This window comes from Carassius auratus, chromosome 19 (assembly GCF_003368295.1).
Source record: "Carassius auratus strain Wakin chromosome 19, ASM336829v1, whole genome shotgun sequence".
NCBI classification, from domain to species: domain Eukaryota; kingdom Metazoa; phylum Chordata; class Actinopteri; order Cypriniformes; family Cyprinidae; genus Carassius; species Carassius auratus.
This window is the reverse complement of record NC_039261.1, coordinates 19,054,418-19,075,224: the sequence shown is the minus strand read 5'-3', so window position 1 is coordinate 19,075,224 and position 20,807 is coordinate 19,054,418. Positions and strand designations below refer to the sequence as shown.

At 36.8% G+C, this 20,807-nt stretch overlaps 1 protein-coding gene across 1 annotated transcript in view; it reads left to right on the top strand.

The window, feature by feature from the left end:
• The window catches only part of LOC113119708 (semaphorin-6D-like), a gene marked incomplete at its 3' end in the record, with an annotated part of 20,431 nt that extends 14,562 nt beyond the window's left edge, over positions 1-5,869 (top strand). Inside the window, exon 16 of the mRNA XM_026289324.1 lies at positions 5,830-5,869. Within this exon, the coding sequence (XP_026145109.1) occupies positions 5,830-5,869 (40 nt within the window). The remainder of the gene's footprint in view (positions 1-5,829) is intronic.
• Between the last annotated feature and the right edge of the window lie 14,938 nt (positions 5,870-20,807).

Genomic DNA, 20,807 nt, shown 5'->3' with positions numbered 1-20,807 from the left:
TAAAAAGTATTAAAAAGTGATCAATCAAAATTGTCAAATTTAAGGCCATTAAAAGTGTTAAATGTGGTCTCAGAGGTATTATTTTTTTCCAAATTAGGTATTATTTTTTCAGACTATCAGGTGTCCTATTCTGATTGAAATTCTATCTGCGTTCGCGTTAGTTCGTTTAAATATGGGCTTTAGCATATCCGAGCACATAATCAAAGATCTTTCGTCTCCGTCTCAGCGTATGTTTGATGCTGACGTCATATTCAGTGGTCGTTCGGCATCATCTCAGAACACTGCGCGCTCAACAGAAGTGGCTGGCTTACGTTTTATTTTAGACTTGCTTCAACGACTGGACAGCCATCGTCGTCTTCATGGGCGTTTAAGGACTGGCTCAGGCCTGCAGTAGAGAATAACAGGCAGTAGTGTTGTCAAAAGAACCCGTACTTCGGTACCAAGTCAGTACTAAAAAAATGTAAATGTGACGGTACCAGGTTTCTTTAAGTACCGGTAGTACCGAGGTCCCGTTCAAACCCGGTTCTTGACGCATACAGCGCTATGATTTCCACGAAGCAGAAAACGAGGACGGAATCTCAAAATCCAGTCATGAAAATGAAACTTACATTTTAATATGGACAGTCATGGAAGTTAGCATAAATTAATCAAATCTCCATATGGACCAGTATCTGTAAATGTTAAGCCACAAATATTGTTTGAAATATAAATCCGTGTTCTGGGCGTCTCTGTGTGAATTAATGAATGGCAGAGACGTGCAGGTTTGTTTACTACATAGACTGAAGCGCATGACGCTTGCATTAATTTGAGCATCTGAGCTTCAGAGTTCTCTCTCCATCAAGCGATCTGAACTTTTCAGTTCATCTCAATGGACGCACAGCGCACCTGTATTTGATGCTCTGTAAACTCTTTGTGAAGACGCATGACTCACCGTCACTTTACTGATAGCGCTGTTTCTCACACATGCAAAGAGAGAGAGCGAGCGAGAGTCTTACCACGCTGAATCGACACGCTATATGTAAACTATTCTTTGTTGTCTTCTCCTGTCAAAATAATGGAGTTCATTCAGAATTAATCATATTTAGTTTCGAACGAGCAGAAGACATACCGGTTTCTCCGGTAGTGGGCGGAGCTAATGCACAAATGGCAATTTCATTGGCTGGCACTGATTTAGTACCGTTCCTGTTTTGATTTCAGCAAATCAGTTTGACCGAACGGAGACAACGTGATTAATATTCATGAACCCAGCAGCTCATCAAGCCATAGTGCATTGTATATACATTAGTATGATAGTAGAATTAGTAGTAGTATTATCTTTTAATAATAATTAATTTGATCCATTACTATTTTTTTTAGAAACCCTCAATAACCAAAATATCTTAAGCATCACCACCAGTCTTAAGTTCAGTTAAAATGACAAATATGCATTCATTAGGCCTAAAAGTAAATTTTTACATAAAGGCACTGTGCTAGAAACATTACTATTATTTAGTCAAATGTATGTGATACTGCTACTACTGTTGAAATTTTTTTTAAAGAAATAAAATCACAATATTTCTTCCATGTTTTAATTTTAATAGCAAATCCCCTTTTTTTTACCAAAAATAAAATGTGTCTAAATTTTATAAATTAAAAGACAAATTAAATTTGGGTGAAACTTGTTTACTGTTTTTCATAATCATATAACTTATAGAAAAACTTTAAACACAATTGTAAATAAGTATAAAGAATGGCATTGGTTTTATTTTTAGTGCTAAAAAGTTATTCTTTTTTATTAGCATATTTTTGTGTTTTGCTTTGGTACCGAAATTGGTACCGAGAACCATGGATTTTCACTGGTATCGGTACTGAATACTGAAATGTTGGTACTGTGACAACACTAACAGGCAGGCATATTGTTCGGTGTGTAAAAAAAACATCAATGTCAACTGGATTGGAGCTAACGCAGTTCGGTCGCATATGCAATCCACTAAACATAACAATGGAATGCGTGCTCGGAGAGAGCAGTTAATTCTACCAATCTCAGCTGTCTGCCAGTGTGCTGGAACTATCCATTCTCTCCATTGCACATTTTATGTAGTTTGTTTTATTTTTATTTAATAAGTGAATTAAATGTGCAATATGTTGTCAACATCAGTCTCTAAATCTATTCTTTTTTGTACGTTATACATGTCAAAATCTGTGTAAATAATAGAAAGGTCGCTGATTAACACTTGCAATTCAGTGTCGTGATGGTTTAAAAAAATATTCTGAAGGTAGTAAAAAAGGTATTAAAAAGTAGTAAATTCAACTTAAGGATTGCTGTAAAATAGAGCCAGAAAGACACCTTCCTTATTGTGCTAAAACATTTCAAAATCATTTTTAAAAACACTGTACATCAAATAACAGGAATACACATTCAATACAGCGCAATATCAAACAAACACACACTTCAACCATATACATCACAGCTCGCGTACCAGCTAGAAAAGAGTTTTCCAACTCTGGCACAAAACATTTAAACGCAAATGATTATACACAATATCATACTGTTAAAACAACAGCTACGATAACGGTTTTCCGAAGCTGGCACAAACCATCATTGCAGTCTCTAAGAAATCACCACCACCACCCATCTGGTAATCAGCATGCACCTGCCATTACTCCAAACCTAATGCCATCCCATAAAGGACACGTAAACTACCGTACTCTCCCTACCAAACAGCACTTCCATAAATACTATAGTGTTTGTAGCCATTACACAATGATAATTGATCCTCAGTTTAGCATTGATCAAAATTTAGCCACTTATTCAGACAATAAAGTGTAGGCTATGTATTTCAAAACTGTGTCTAGTACGATATAAATTACAAAGGTTTAATTGCCATCTTTATTTCAACCTACCCAACCAGAATATCATTAAAATTAATATTGTACCAATTATGACTGAGTCTGTAGCTTAATTGACTATATTTGAAATAGTTTGAGCTGCAGTTCAGTTGCTGACAGTTCAATAGTAAATCAGTTTAAAGCATCCGGTCATCTCATATACCATTAAAGTGAATGTTCAGTGTATCAGTATAGATTGTAATAAATATTAGAGAAATGTCTGTTGTATGTGATTGTATTTGTATAGAGTGATAGTCAATGTAAAAAGAGCAAATGGAAGAAGCAGATGAATACAAAACATCAGAACAACATAAACATATTGGTCGAGAGATGTCATAGCTTCCCTAATTGCAGTAGAATTGCAATAGATTTAATTTTATTTAATTTGGAAATGTGTCCAAAAACTTGCAAAAGAAAAATTATGTACATTTTACTTCAAAGTAATTTATGGGAGTCATTTATGCCAAATCCAGAAATAAATGATATCTTGTATACAGAAAATGAAGCTTCATTATGGCTTTTTTTGGACTGTTATATTATTTCTAGAGGTGGGCATAGATAAAAATTTTTAATCTAGATTAATCTCACTGTGATCTTGAAATTAATCTAGATTAAAATGGCTCGTTCGAATTCTGCAGAAGGCATTCAGAATATGTGTTACCCAAATAAAATTGACAAACAGTAAGTTTTTGAGAAGGGGTTTATCAAGCTGGGTGGTGCATTAGAAATGTACATCTCCTGTTTCCAAAATCCATCACAAACTGCTTGAAAAAGCTGTAAACTAATTCCACATTGCACAAGCGGGACCCGGTGAAGGTTGTACCAGTGGGCACTGTTTGAAATTGTCTAATTTGTATGTTCTTTTATTTTTATTTACTTGTGCTATTTACACAATGTTTAAGGTTTTTTCAAGTTTGTAGGTGTCAAGGTACAGAAACTAAATAATTAAATGTAAAAAAGCACTAGATAGTCTTCAATGTAAAAATGAAATATACAATCAAACCTACATTTATTCAGACACCTTCAACATTTCTCACATTATTACAGTTTTGCTATATATATAAAAAAATATATCTGGTGTCTGAATAATTTTTGGTTTGACTGTTAAAACTACAAAGTAGTCAAGAGCAGTGAGTGATCTTCATTTTAATTTTCTTGGATTAACATTACAGCAGCCAGTAGCTAAATTAGGCGCGGTCACTTTAAGAGACGATGAACGCATCCAATATAATACACATCCCATTTTTTTCCTCAACTGTTTACTTTCACTTAAGAAATAACTGACAGTTTTTTCGAGCATAATTTCCAAGGTGGATAGTTTGACATATTTCGTATGTATTTGTCGGCACTAGAGCAAACATAAGCAGATTCGATGTTCAAGTGATCAAAACACTTGAAAACGCTTATATTTAGCGTCTCGAGATGCCTTTCTCTGCGTGAGTCCTGAACACCAGAACACTGCGAGTACTGAATCAGGCTCTTTCACATCTTGTTTGTTTCAAACTGCGATTTGTATTTGTTCGTTCCGGTGCAGAAGGGACTTTGAGGAGAACTTCGCACAAGAGAGCTCGGTTCAGTGTCGCTGTCCATTAGGCTGTCCTCAGCCAGTCAGTTATATAAAATATGAAGGTGAAAGTCATCATAGCTCACTTAGTATAGACCCAGCTCCCAACCCAACTTTCAGAATAGATTAACGGCAATATTTTTTTTTATCGCCCGATAAGAGTCTCGCGTTAACGCAGCACGTTAATGGCGATAATGGCCCACCACTAATTATTTCCATGCCATTTAATTGGTATTAACAATGCAAAAATAAATACATTAATTAACAATAAATGAATTACCATTAATTGTAAAATATATTTCCTACCTGTAAAAAAAAAAAAACTATGGTCCAAAGATAATTGTAAATAAATAAAATTCACCAAATTCAATCCTCCATAAGTACAAATGGTAAACAAGGTTTTTTGAACAATATACAATTTAACAAAAATGTTTTCTAAATCAGAATTGTTTAACAAATTTCAAAACATTATTAACTCCACTTTAGCCCTGTGATAACTTTGAGTCTTTTAGTAGACCTCAGCTACTGAAACAGCGCACAAACGGCTGAGATAAGAAACGCTATGTCATCTTGTTAGGATGTAAACATGCCGACGCTAATCGTGATGCTGCGGCCGCTGGAGGAGTTTTTCAGCACGAATCATTCACAAATGATTTGTGAATCTAAACCGAAGGTTTGCTTTAAATACAAAAGTCATCAGAATCTAAATAATGATTTGTGGACAATCATTTTAGATCTGGGGCCAATAGCTGAAACTGTTGTTAACTAGTGTTAAAAAATTAGTGATACATTTTTTTTTCTTCAAGACTGGTCATAACATTTTTAATTCAACTATAAAAAGGTAGATTGATTTTATTTGTATTAGAAAAGTAAAACCCAAACTCGCTCCGAAGAGCCGATCTAAAGCAAATGATACTAATTGAACAGGTGTGTTCGAAGAACCCAATTAGCCGGATCATGATTAGCACAATGATATCATCTTAGAAGTGTCATTTGATCTCGGATGTAATAAGCACTGAACGAAGAACGCCCCTGGTTCAGATCATCAGCTCATTAGAATTGAATTGAATTTGAATCATCAGTAGAAGACGGGAAAAGAATGGGAAGATACATGTGGAAAAATAAAATTTCCTAAAGACACGCTCTTTTCTCTCCACTTCAGCTCTGATGCCTTTGAGGTTTTTAGTGAACCACAGCTAATGATTTGTGAATCTACACCGAAGGTTTGATCTAAATACAAAAGTCGTCTGAATCTGAATAATGATTTGTGGAAAGTCATTTCTGATCTGGGGACGATAGCTGAAACTGTTTAGACTAGTCTTAAAAAGTTAGTAATCTATTTTTTTGTCCTCAAGATGCTAATGATGTCTCTATTTGTTTTTATGTTTTGCCACAAGCTCCAGTCTGGATCCAGAACACCTGAGAAGAGATGATGCTGACCCCGAATCAACAAACAGAACTAACAAATATTGCTACAAGTGTGACTGAATCATATATTAATTATTAATAATATTAATAATGTTCATCATCTGGCTGACTACGACTTGTATAAATTTTTCTACAAATCTTGTCATACGTGCACAAACTGACAGTCACCACTTATAAGCTACTACTAAATATTGTAGAAACATAATTTTCTGTGAAGTTGCTTTGTAACGATTTGTATTGTAAAAAGCGCTATACAAATAAACTTCAATTGAATTGATCATAACTTTTTTAATTCAACTATAAAAAGGTAGATTGGTTTTATTTGTATTAGAAAAGTAAAACCCAAACCCGCTCCGAAGTGTGGCTCTAAATCAAATGATTCGCAAACTTGCTCTGGGGTGCGTTTCCCGTACAACGACGTAGCTCGCAGATTAACCACCATAGTCATTGCATCGTATGAAAACCAACGACCTAGTCATGAGCCACCTACAGTAATTTGGTTTTATTTTCTCTTTTCTTCGACTCGAGTTACGCTTTTGAAATGACGTTACGTAGGAGTCGAGTAATAACGAATCATTCATTTGTTCTGCAATACATTATACACACACGGAGTTAAAAATGTGCTCTTTTCTGATCCCAATGTCAATAATTTCACAATTTCAGATAAATACTATTTCTTATGTAATATTGATAGGCTACTTAACCACAATCGAAAAAAGATGGGTTTTGAAAAACTGTGATGTACTGTTGTGGATTGCTTATTTTGCTAATTTTTTCCTATTTATGTCTTCTTGCCATTTTTCAAAGCATGAAATTGCAGTTCTTTTAGAGGAGGTGGAAAATAGTAAAGTCCAGCTATTTTCAAAGCTGAAAAAATAGCATTACAAATGCTGACAAAAATAAAATCTGGGCAGAAATAACTCAAAAAAAATAAATGATGCTGGCTATGGATATGAACAAAGCCCATAAAGTGGAGGGACTTCGCAAGTTTGACAAAACAGAGGTCTGTGGCACGTAAGAGGGAAGCAAACAAGACTGATGGGGTATCAATACAGTTCCTCTTGTCCCTACAGAGGAAGAGAAAATTTTGGCATCCTGGGGCCTGTTGCAATGTAAAGATCCTTGGAGATCGTGCATCAACCCGGCGGCTCGGTGTTCATCACAGCAGTTCAGTCAGTGTACTGTTTGAGTGCATGCATTACTCCGGGATTTTGGTTTGTTTGAACTCAGAGGGAGTGTCATCCACATTAAAAAAGTTAACACAGGGCTTGAATTTCGGTGCGGGAATGCGGGGATTGCGCATAATTTAAACCATTCCCGCAAGGTTAGCTTTTATAGTGCGAGAAATTCCCGCACAAATATATTTGCTTCCTCTCAGAGCAAATGATTTAAAAAAAAATTCACAGATGCGAGAAAAAATATGTCAAATTGTCTAGTCAAATTGTCTTTTATTTTCGAATTTAATTCCTCAATCAGCGCTGGACCGGCATTTTCTGTCTCAGCGCTGAGCTCATAGACAGTAAACGGCGGAGCCCTGGCTGCTGTAGACAGACCATGTTTCACGCTGTCAATGCAGCGGTCTGCGTTGCGCTGATCTTATTCACACTATCAAGTGTAGGTGCAGCATTCTAACATTTTGAGTCAAAATGAGCTGTTTGTGAAGAAATTATCCGCTTCCAAATTGTCGTTGTAATAACGAAACTGAAACATTAAAAAACATTTTGCTCTTTATGGTGTGCGAGTGATAGAGCGCGGCAGCAACGAACCAACTGATCAGCTTATAGCGTCACAACATTGAATGCTCGGCCGAACAGCTGATCATAGCTGTACAGGGCGCCTTTATTATTTTTCATCTCCATAAATATATCTATAAATATATCTAGTAATAAAGTTAACGCTAGAAATCAATTAATATTTTGCTGATCCTTCTTGTCGTCGTGGAGAGCGCAGTTGGTTGCATGGCAACGACAGACGCCAAAGAGAGTGCAAGCGCTTGTGGAAATGAGACTGCGGCGCGCGCGCCCGAGCTTTCCACTTGTTTGAGCATGTGACTGCGCGTTTCCCCTTGTTTTCTATTCATTATGCGCGGCATATTTCCCGCGCGCACAAACACGGCCACAGACAATGAATTGTTTGGTTAGCGTAGTAGTTTAAATATGGACCGTTGGCTGAAGCGAAAGACAAGTTTGGATGATGCAGATCACGATCCAAAGAAAAAAAGTGTCCGACAACGAAAGGCCGACAAGCAGCCAAACCGAAGATCCACAAAGAAATCATACAGAGGTGAAGCAGTCAAAGGATAAATTTCAAACGAACTGGCTAAAAATTTACCCTTGGCTAGAAATTAACGATGGGATTATGAGCTGCTCAGTTTGTAAGATGTACAGCAGTCCACAATTTACCAGCCAATGCTACAAAACATCTACATTAATTAGACATGCCAATGGAACTGGCCATACAGCAGCTTTAAAAAGAAAGAAAGAAGCAGAAACATCCAAAAATGCTATGGCTAATGCTATCCAAACTGCACAGCTGCAGGGAGAAGAGGAGCTCAAGGGGTTACTTAAAACTGCTTATTTCCTTGCAGAAAATGAACTGGCAAATTCAAAATTTCATAATTTTGTGACATTTATGAAGGAGATGGATTGTCCTTCTTTCAAACATCTAAAGACAGACTCAAGCTATGGAAGCTATCTTAATGGCAAAGCATTGTCAGAAATGCACGAGGCTATTGCAAGTACACTGGTTGATGACATTAATAAGGCTGTCCTAAAAAGTCCAGTGTTTTCCTTAATTCTGGATGAGTCCACAGACATAAGCAACAGCAAACGGCTGATTACCTATGTTCGGTACATAGAAAACCACAAAATTCAAACAAAATTGTTCAGAAACTCTGAAATTGTGGATGGAAAAGCAGACACAATTGTGGATGATGTGAAACAACTGTTAATAGAGAAGAATTTAGATGGAAGAAAACTTGTAGCAGTTTGTACAGATGGTGCTGCTGTTATGACAGGATGTCGTAATGGAGTTGTTCAAAAACTCAGAGAGGAATACAATTCTGAATTGGTAGGAGTGCACTGTACAGCTCATCGTCTCGCTCTCTCTGCAAGTGATGCAGCCAGATCCGTTGAACAGGTGAAAAAGTTTCAGGAAGATTTAAGAGCAATTTTTGTGTTTTTCAGCAACTCTGCTGTCAGAAGCAACAAGCTTCATGAATTGCAAAGACAACTAGATGAGCAACAACTGAAATTCACCCAGCCCCACACAGTGAGATGGCTGTCAATTCACAGTGCAGTATCGGTGGTATGTAGATCCCTGAAAGCCCTAAGAGATGTCCTGGAACACATGGTTGCCTCCAACAGTCAGGACTCAGGAAAAACCAAAGGGTTATTGATTGCTGTTCGGCAGTTCAACTTTGTGGCACTGTGTCACATGATGAAGGATGTGCTTACACATATAGTGCTTCTTTCTAAGCATTTTCAAAGGGAAGACTTGGACTTTTCCACCGTCCAACCAATGACCCAGGGTACCAAAGAAGCACTGAGACAATTAATAGCTCATCCTGGTCCAGCAGAACAAGAATTCTTCAGCTGTCTTGAGGGAAACAAATTTAAAGGAGACAAACTTTTTGAATTCCATACTCAAAAGCCAGCCTTTGATAACTTGAAGAGCAGGTATGTTGGATCCTTGATTGATGAAATCGACAGAAGATTCCCTGCTGACACAATCAGTCTTCTTTCATGGTTCACCATTTTGGAGCCAAAAAAGGCCACCGCTGCCAAACAGTCTTCAGAGAATTTCAGTCTCTATGGTGTTGAGAAATTAAACAATCTGCTGAAACACTTCTCGTCCAATGTGAAAATGCAGGAAGCTCATCAGGAGTTCACAAACCTGAAGCAAGTCATGGTCTCCTGTGATTCATATTCTTCATTGTCCTTTCAGCAGTTTGCAGAGACTGTGTTAAGTGAACATAGTCAGGTTTTCACTGAAATGGAGAAACTCATTCAGACAGCCATGGTCATACCAGTAGCGAGTGTGTCGTGTGAACGTGGATTCAGCACACAAAACAGGATCAAAACTAAATTCAGAAATTCACTGAATAATACAAGTCTCACAAATCTAATGATCATTTCAGAGCTTGGACCTTCCCTTGAGCAGTTTGACTTCAACAGAGCCATCATCAAATGGAAAGAAATGAAGATGAGGAGACAGATGAGAAACTTAGAATAAGTCACATGAAAAAAAGAAATGGAAAAAAATGTATGAAAGACATAAATACTTATAGTTTAAACTGAGTTCTTAATATCAATTTACGATATCAATATCAAAAGTAAAAAAAAAAAAAGCAAAGAATTGAACTGAAACACATGAACTGAAATAGACATTAATATATAGCATAGGCCTAGTTTAAACAGAGGTCTTAATGTCAATTTGAAGAGCATGATGTAGTTTGTATAAAGTTTTTTTTTTTTTTTTTTTTGTTAACTGATTTGAGAACTGGAAATGCACAATTCATGCATACAAATCTGTAGATATTAATAAATGAACATGATTAAATTAGATCGATGCATCAAAAGTTATTCTCCCCCCCATAATCTTTAGATCCCCCCCATGTGACCCATGTAAGGGGGGAATTCCCCCCCAGTTTAAAAAACGAAATTCAGGCCCTGTAACAGCTTGTGGATTAATGTGTATTAGAGACGCGAACCGTTTAAAACGATTCAGTTCGATTTGGTGAACTGAATGATTCATTCGCGAACCGGATATCCAGACTGCTTTGATTTGAACTCTCTCTCGGCACGGAAGAGAAGACAATGCTGAATAAAGTCGTCGTTTTTGCTATTTTTGGACCAAAATGTATTTTCGATGCTTCAGAATATTCTAACGGACCCTCTGATGTCACATGGACTACTTTGATGATGTTTTTCTTACCTTTCTGGACATGGACAGTATACCGTACACACCAGTAGCGTAGCCAGAAAAGAGAGTCTGGGTGTGCATATGAAAATCTGGGTGTGCCACATTTATTGTCAGATTACTGTGCAAAATGATGGGATAGTATTTTTGTCGCACTGCTTCCGTCCAACCATACTCCTAGTGGTAATTTGCAGGTCGTGTCAAAATGTAGTTAATTGTTAAATGTAATAAGTTTCTTCCAAATATGATAATTTTGAACTTCTGGTACGATACTTGGACATTTCCAATCTGGCAACACTGTCTGTTGATGTTGGGCCCGGGGAGGGAGAAACATCCTCATCAGGTGTAACGTTTGGCCTTGTGTCCGGCTGTCCATCAAGCCAAGGTTTTTTGATCATTTTTTTTTAGAAAGGAGCTCTGAGACATATTGCTAGCTAGCAATGTGCAATCAAAAATGATCTGTTTATATCATAGACTGCTGAGGTCACAGTCAGCTGCTGTTTGCTGATTGGTTGGCAGTCCGAATGTCGGCAGATATATTTTAACAAAAATAATTTAAAATGTAAATTACATTTTAACATTTTTAGCATTATTGCACCATATACTGGATTCTTATTTCTTATATATATGTGTGTAATATATATATATTACACACATTACAATATAATATAAAACATCACAATAGAACATTTCTGTAATCTATAGCCACCAAGTTTTTGAACAGTAAGATTTTTAATGTTTTTAAAGAAGTCTCTTCTGTTCACCAAGCCTGCATTTATTTGATCCAAAGTACAGCAAAAGTTTTACTATTTAAAATAACAATTTTCTATTTGAAAATATTTTTAAATGTAATTTATTCCTGTGATCAAAGGTGAATGTTCAGCATCATTACTCCAGTCTTCAGTGAAATCAAATCATTATAATATGATGATTTGCTGATTATCAATATTTAAAACATGAGTAAAAAAATTTTTCAATATTCTTTGATGAATAAAAGGATCCAAAGATCAGCATTTATGTGAAATAAAAAGCCTTTGCAACATTATACAGTATATCATTCAAAAATATTGATTTTTTTGGAAAATAAATTATAGATATGAATACTTTTATTTAGCAAGCTTTAAAATCTCAACAAATAACATTTTGAAATATATTCAAATAGAAAACAGTTATTTTAAATAGTCTAGTAAAAATATTTCAGTTTACTGTTTTGCTGTACTTTGGATCAAATAAATGCAGGCTTGGTGAACAGAAGAGACTTGACTGGTAGTGGATACTATAGGCAACTTTAATTGTTCTCTAATTTCTAGCTTTTAATTTGCTTAGAAATCTATAACTGCTGGACAATAACAAATAATAATAAATATACTACAAACACTTATTTATCACATAATAAGGCAGAATAGTCTCTATACTGTAATAAATCTATGTCAGTTAGCACTGTTTTGTTGATATACTGCTGGAGATTACTTGAAAAACCATATATTGTCCCCATCGTATATTAATGTCTTCGTGTTTCCAAAAGTTTCTGTTCTTCTGTCAAAACAACTGTTTTCATATAGCGATAGCTGGACGCTGTTGCCCATATTAGGAGTTTCCTGATATGACTTTTCTGCGCGAGAGCACGCTCCGGCTTCGAGGAAGAATGAAACACACACTGCACGAGTGTTTAGCGCTTCTGGGTCCGAATAAAATATCAGGTCATGCGCAGACTATCCTGTCTCTTTGAGTTTAAATCTATATTTATTTACACCAGCTCTTGAAAACATCTATGCGAACACATTTGACTGAAAAAGTGCGGGGAACGAATTTCCATGATATTAAAAGTATTAAAATCTACGCCCCTGATTTAGAATGGCGTCACAGAACTGCCAGATTCAAACAGCTTTCACTCGTTGGCTGGAGCTGAGCCAGAGACGGATGTGCTCAGCGCTTGTCATATATCACAATTAATATGAAGTGTTTTCAACCACATAATGTTTAGTTTAGGTTTCATACATTTAAATATAGCCCACATAATCACAGTAAAACAATACTTGGTATTTGTAAAATACACACTGATGATGTCTATGGAAGCTGCAAAAACTAATCAAATGTAATTTGCAGACGTGTTTTATTCATATATCAGACACACATAGCAGAACAAAAAGTTTACTCTATTCTTCTCCCAGTTCAACAGCCACTTACTTTCATGTATTTCGGGAGAAACTGGGGAATTCAAGTGCTGTAGCTACGTTAAATCCGGCTGACAGGACTCTGAACTGCAGCGCTCATCTCGTTATAGATCAAGATCATTTATAAAGGTTTTTAAACGAAGAATCGGAATATCAGATACTTGACATGGTAAGCAAGTTTGTGTATATATTTTAATAAAACATGAAAAACTAAATAAAACGAAGACCGATACATCTGTTAGTGGCTGCGGTGTGTCACGTGACAATCATGACGCGTCGCCATGGAAACAAGGGGTCAGTTAAAATATTTGTAATTTATGCGTGAAAGAAAATATATATATTTTTAAATCAATCCTAAGTAAACAACAATAGCCCAAGTTTAGTAAACATTTTTTATTGAGACTATAACAAATAATTCTGCATCTATTTTTAGGTGTGCCAGCTGCCACTGTGGGTGGCACCGGCACTGGTACACACAGCTTCAATGGAGGGACTGAGAGCTCTCGGACTAAATCTAAAATATCTTAAACTGTGTCCTGAAGATAAAAGGAGGCCTTACATGTTTGGAACAGCATAAGGGTGAGTTATTAATGACATAATTTTCATTTTTGGGCGAACTAACCCTTTAAAGTAAAGTGAATGACATGAAAATCGAGTACAACGGTACAGTAACATACCGGTATGTGATATAATAGATTTATAATAGCATAAAATTATATGTATAATATGAATAATACCATAACATAACAAGTCAGTTTGGGGTTCGCGAATCATTTGAGTCAGTTTGGGGATCGCGAATCATTTGAGTCAGTTCGGGAGTTCGGAGCGGAACGCGAATCATTTGAATCAGTTCGAGAGTTCGGACGGGTTTGCGAATCATTTGAGTCAGTTCGAGAGTTCGTAGCGGTTTCGCGAATCATTTGAGTCAGTTCGAGAGTTCGGAGCGGGACGTGAATCATTTGAGTCAGTTCGAGAGTTCGTAGCGGTTTCGCGAATCATTTGAGTCAGTTCGAGAGTTCGGAGCGGGACGCGAATAATTTGAATCAGTTCGAAAGTTCGGACGGGTTCGCGAATCATTTGAGTCAGTTGGGGAGTTCGGAGCGGGACGCGAATCATTTGAATCAGTTCGAGAGTTCGGACGGGTTCGCGAATCATTTGAGTCAGTTCGGGAGTTCGGAGCGGGACGCGAATCATTTCAATCAGTTCGAGAGTTCGGACGGGTTCGCGAATCATTTGAGTCAGTTCGAGAGTTCGTAGCGGGATCGCGAATCATTTGAGTCAGTTCGAGAGTTCGTAGCGGGATCGCGAATCATTTGAGTCAGTTCGAGAGTTCGGAGCGGGTTCGCGAATCATTTGAGTCAGTTCGAGAGTTCGTAGCGTTTCGCGAATCATTTGAGTCAGTTCGAGAGTTCGGAGCGGGTTCGCGAATCATTTGAGTCAGTTCGAGAGTTCGTAGCGTTTCGCGAAACATTTGAGTCAGTTCGAGAGTTCGGAGCGGGACGCGAATCATTTGAGTCAGTTTGGGGTTCGCGAATCATAGCTGTATATGGATAGGCATTTTTAACTAATTTAGTTGCTAGTTCTAATTACGTTTTCCACGTGTGTTTATGTGTGATATGTGAACTCGTATTTTGTGTTTTAATGATGTGCCTTTTAGCAGCATCAAGTATATTCAACAACTAAACAGATGCGTGCACTTTTTAGGCTAATGTAAAGTTATATGATGAAGTCATACTAGTGCAAGTGGTGTGCATTTTGAGTGCGTTCTTTCACTGCATTATTCGGTGCATTCAAATGCATTTATGCAAGTGAATGATCACAAAATTCAACATATGGGGGTTAAAAATTTATATATTTACATCATTTTATGTAGTTAATCAATATCACACGAAGAGTGCCATTTCAGTTTTTCTCAAAAAATCAGCAAGATTAAAATGTGATATTAAGTTACTACAAACAATAATTTAATTACAAATACAAAATGTTGCAGAATAATGTAATATATGAATGAATAATAGCCCAAAGAACCTTTGTGCTAAAAGGGTTCTCACTTGTCATTATAGAACCTTTTTATCATAAAAGGTTCTTTGGAGTTGAGTAAAGAACGCTATGGTTCTATATAGAACCTCAATTAACCCTTTTTTTTTAGTGTTGTCCAGTGTTGGGCAGTAACGCGTTTCTGTAACGCAGTTACTTTTGACAGTAACTAATACTGTAACGCATTACTTTTTAAATAAATTAACTCCGTTACCGTTACCATATGGTGCATTGTCCGTAAACAGGAAGACGCACTGTGGGCTTGTTTCCGTTTATTCAAGTGTGTGCTGCAGTCATGGAGAGTCAAGGCGAGAGCAACACGAGTTTCTCAAAGTGGAAATATGCTCATTATTTCACTTTAGTTGAGCATAAAGACAAAAACCTTTTAGTCAAATGTAAGCTGTGTTTTTCTGGTTCGAATGTCCTATCCTAGCTCACATATTTCCAATCCGTGCTCAGATTTTGTAAACCGTACCCTCGGTTTTTAAATCTGTACCCACGAATTCATAATCTACTCGCACACCTTCGCAATCTGTTCCCATGGATTTGTAAACTGTAGCCTACTCACGGATTCATGCAGCAAGCTCCTACGTGTTAACATACAGTTTTAATGAATATTATTATGTGGAATGGGTCTACAGCAAAGTGTCTTAAGTGATTCTCTGTATGTTTTTCTCATACAGGTGAAACATTGTTGAAAACATGCACCTGTCTCTACTGTGGAGTCGCCGGCTTTCAGCTCCTTAGCACGATAACATAGATTTCACTTATATACACTCCTGAACAAAATCTTAAGACCATGGGATGCATCGCAAGTTTTACACATTTTGCACTAGTGGATCATAACCGGGTTGTAAGTGCTGCTTCAAAATGCCAAAAGAAAAAACAAGATCAAGAGACAAAAAATAGAGAGTAGGCAATTTATTGAAAACTGCATTTAAAGTCAAACAGGCTGTTCATCAGCTGATCAAAAGTTTAAGACCATATCCCAAAAATAAACTCACAACTGAACTAAAAGTGTCAAAAAAGGACTCAGTAGTGAGTAGCCCCACCGTTCTTGTTGATCACTTCAAACACTCGTTTCGGCATGCTTCATGCGACTGTTTCCAGGAGGCTGGTGGGAACGTTGCTCCATGTGGTGAAGATGGCTTCATGAAGGGCATCCACGGTCTGGAACTGACGTCCGTTTTTGTAAACTTCCCTTGCCATCCATCCCCAAATGTTCTCAATGGGATTCAGATCATGATGGAGCCTCCTCCACTGCGGCGCGTAGAAAACATCTCAGCTGGGATCTCCTTGTCATGCCAGTAACGTTGGAAGCCATCAGGACCATCCAGGTTAAATTTTTTCTCGTCAGAGAATAAAACTTTCTTCCAGCTTTCAATGTCCCATGTTTGGTGCTCCCTTGCAAATTCCAAACGGGCAAGTTTGTGTCGTGGGAGGAGACGTGGCCTTTGAAGACGTTTTTTGTTCTTGAAGCCCTTCTCTAGCAGATGACGTCTTATGGTTATTGGGCTGCAGTCAGCATCAGTAAGGGCCTTAATTTGGGTCGAGGATCGACCTGTGTCTTCACGGACGACCCGTCGGATCCTGCGGCTCAGTGCAGGTGATATCTTTTTGGGTCTACCACTTGACTTTTTTGTCCCATAACTCTCAGGATTTTTTAAGAAATGTAAAATGACTGTCTTACTGCGTCCAACCTCGGCAGCGATGGTGCGTTGTGTGAGACCTTGCTTGTGCAGTTCAACAATCCTGCCATGTTCAAAGAGAGAGAAAACCTTTTTGCCTCTGCCATCAGGAGATCTAGACAGTATGACTGCTTGAAGAACAATGACATGAAAGCCATATTTTTGTGCAGATTTGACCTTTTTATGGCTATGGTCTTAAACTTTTGATCGGCTGATGAACAGCCTGTTTGACTTTAAATGCAGTTTTCAATAAATTGCCTACTCTCTATTTTTTGTCTCTTGCTCCTGTTTCTTCTTTTGGCATTTTGAAGCAGCACTTACAACCCGGTTATGATCCACTATTGGGAAATGTGTAAAATTTGCAAGCATCCCCTGGTCTTAAAGAGCCACACAGATGGGAAATCAAAAATTACCTGTATTACAGTGTATGATGTAGCTGTCCATCAGTGTAAACAATTTGCAAAGTAATTAAACCAAAAAGTACACGATTTATAAAGTTATTGGCTTCTAAAGTAAGGAGTCGACTCTGAATCGCTGAAACGAGTCGTTATAGATTTCAAATCTTTTGCCCATCTCTATGTACGTCACTAGGAGCACTTTGCATAATAATCTCCGCCTACCGTCTTGAGAGAAACTGAACTCTGACCTGTCTGCAGCCTTTCTCTGTGCTGATCGTCATGTACAAACACATCATTAAAATGAACTGTAACTCCGTGAATACTCAATGAAGAGACATGAGAGAGATATCTATAGAAAGCTTGACATGTCTACTTTAAAACTAAACAAGTGCTGCCGAAAACAGATATTCTGTGATAAAGTAATCCATATGAAAATAACTCGATGTCTGTTTTTCACGTCTCCCTTCATTATATCTAATGTGACCACGCCCCCGCGCTGAACGCGCTATTCAGATTCAAACTGAAGCGCGCAGCTTGAATACGGAACAACCAATCAAAGCTGACTATGTTAGTTGACCAATCAGAACACAGTATGCTACCGAAAGGTGGGGTTTAAGGAAACTGAATCTTTTGAACAGCTTCGCGCGAACCGTTTGGGGATCTCTGAGAATTTAGGTAATTTTAAAATGATAATTTGACAAAATGACAATGTTTTTTAACCTTGGATGGATTTAAACCTAATGTACAGGACTTATAAACAGTGATAGGAAGCTTAGAATTTTCATCTTACTGGCTCTTTAAGTTTTTGTTCAGGAGTGTATATTTATTTATGTTCTCGAAATTGATTCTGAATAATTCGGATTGCTTTCATTTATTTATTTCAAAATGTTTTGTGTTATGTTGTCCATTGTTGATAGTTTACATACTTAAGCTGTGAAAGGAACATTTTTAAGGGCTCAACACAACAGCTTTTATGATGCAGAAGCCACTTTAATTTCGATTCTGGATATATTATTCAGGTGTTTTGTTATTTATTTCAGAAATCCTTGTGATATACAATATTCAGTTTGTGCTGGTCTGACTTAATCAAAATAGTGTTTAAAAATTACTTTGTATAACTTTGTTTGCATAGACCATAACGCATAAAAGCACAATAATGGGAACATTAAAGAAAGTTCTAGGGCTGCAACTAACGATTATTTTGATAATCGATTAATCTGTTGATTATTTTTACGATTAATCTATGTACTTATATTTTAGTTTTGCCCATTTTTTCCCCAATTAAATTATTAACAAAGGGTCTTTATCATTCAACATAGACTTTTTAGAGATTTTAACCATTTTGCATTGTCATATCCTCATCAAAATATAAATTAAATTTATGCATTTAACAGACACTTTTATCCAAATGCTTACAGTGCATTCAGGCTATCAATTTTTACCTATCATGTGTTCCCGGGGAATCAAACCCCCAACCTTGTGCTTGCTTCTACTTGAGCTACAGGAACACTATATACCTGGAGTTTTGTTTTAATATGTGTTAGTAATTTTTTGTCAAACTCTTCTGCAATCAAAACACTGACCCATACTCTAGCAAATTTCACAAGATTTCAAATAATGTTTTCACCATGGCAGTCCTTAAGGCTCCTAAAGTAGTTTAACATCCCGAACAAAGCTTATTAAGGAATCTTTCAGAAAATATTTGCACGAAGAATAAAATTGCATTACATTGCATTTCATAATTTTTTTCCTGTAAACACTCACATTTTAAAGTAAAATCCATCAGAAGGTTGTCCAGGAAAAAAACAATTTGACACAAAAACCTGCTGTGTGAAAAAGAGCAGTGAATACTTCAAATACATTTAAACATTTAACTCTCTCATTCAGTCATAATTAGGCTACAAGACTAAATTATGAACTTGTAAATGACAAACTGGTCACAGAACATGTTTGTAAAGCTTTAAATGTTAACTGTTAAAAAGCAATGTTATTAGCTCTTACGACTAAACATTTGCAAACAACATTGTACAGGAGAATCTGCACAAATAAAAGTTTTAAACAGTTCAGTGGTGCAGAGTTTACAGGTTACTCTTCTGTTTTTAAGGCCCAAAGTAAAGTACTCCCACACACTTGATGACTTCGTTCAATTAGTTTAATCTTCCGCTTTTTCCTTTTTCTTTCTCAAGCTTACTCCACTGCCGTCAGTCTCCATCTCGCTGAACGCTGCAGACGCAGTTCAGGAAACACGTGACAAAACGAGGCCAGCGATTGGCTATTCGCTACTTCTCCTGCTGTACTGGCTGAATAAAACCTGCGGTGGCTCATTACTGCCACACTTCGGTCATCGCAGATTTAAAATATGCACAAAATGACCCGCTTATGGCAAATAAAATTTGTTTAGCAACTAATCGATGACTAAATTAGTTGACAACTATTTTAATAATCGATTTTAATAGATTAGTTGTTTCAGCTGTAGTTGAATGTGTTAAACAAATGTTTCTTATTTATCTCTCTCTGTCTCTCGCTCTCTCTTTCTCTAGAGTTGAAGCCTACAGCCATTCTATCCATGCAGCAACTGATGGAAAAGGGGTTCACTTTGGTGCTGTTGTCGAAAAAATGACATATATATATATATATATATATATATATATATATATAAACATTCTTGAATCATTCTTGTGTCTTGTCTTTCAACAACTTTTAAAATATTGACAGTAATTTAGTGACTCCATACGCTGATTCCAACTTTAACTTACCTGATAATGAGCTAATTCACCTTAAGGAGGTTAATCAATATACTGTATAATTCAAGAGACTAAGACTTTTAAGGTTCTTTATTTTTTACAATTGTTTTAAAATGTATATTTCATTTAGATTTTTTGTAAATTCATGTTTAAATTTAAAATTGTGACTCAAAGTACACTTAGTAATTAACCTCTGCTGCATTTTGAATCAAAAATCACATTTAAAACTACTACTGAGATTAATATTGATGCTATACAAAGTAACGCGACTGCAAACTAAACCAAACAGGGTCCTGAAACTGCAGCCATCGCTGTATAAACAATACTGTTTTAAAACCGTTTTCCTTGTTAGCTGGGCTGCATAGCGCTCAAAACCAACATGAAAAGGCTAACTTAGCCAGTAATGTTTACTTAGCGTTTTGTTTTGTTGTTAAACTGTGTAAAATTAGCGGTGATGTTAAATCAATGCTAGATGGTTTCAAGCTAATAGACGGTAGCTAACATTAGCAGATAAACCCGCACTTTTTGACATTCAAACAGGCGGCCTGTTGTCTGAACCAACTCAAACAGTGATTAAAATGCTGAAGCTTCATTTTCATTCTAAAGAGGCAGATAAACACACACACACACACACACACACACAAGACCAAAATTACAAAAATGCAAACATAAAAATGCAAAGTTAGCTAGAAGCTAGCTAAACCATTATCCAGGAGTGAACATGTTAAAGTTGTCCTAATATCAAACAACGTCTTACAATCATTAATATACAAGATGATTTAAAAACCAATGCTGTGAATGTCGCAATAAATCAATACTTACTCAAAAGAGGGTTCAGCGCAACCATGCACGGATCCTCACGCGGTTTGGCGAATTGAAGGCGGATCCGCCTAGGAGTCTCCTGCTGATGCACATTTCGGAGCGGATTTGGAAAACATTTGATTCAGATCGGGACTCCGAAGCGCATTTCGCGAATCATTTGATCG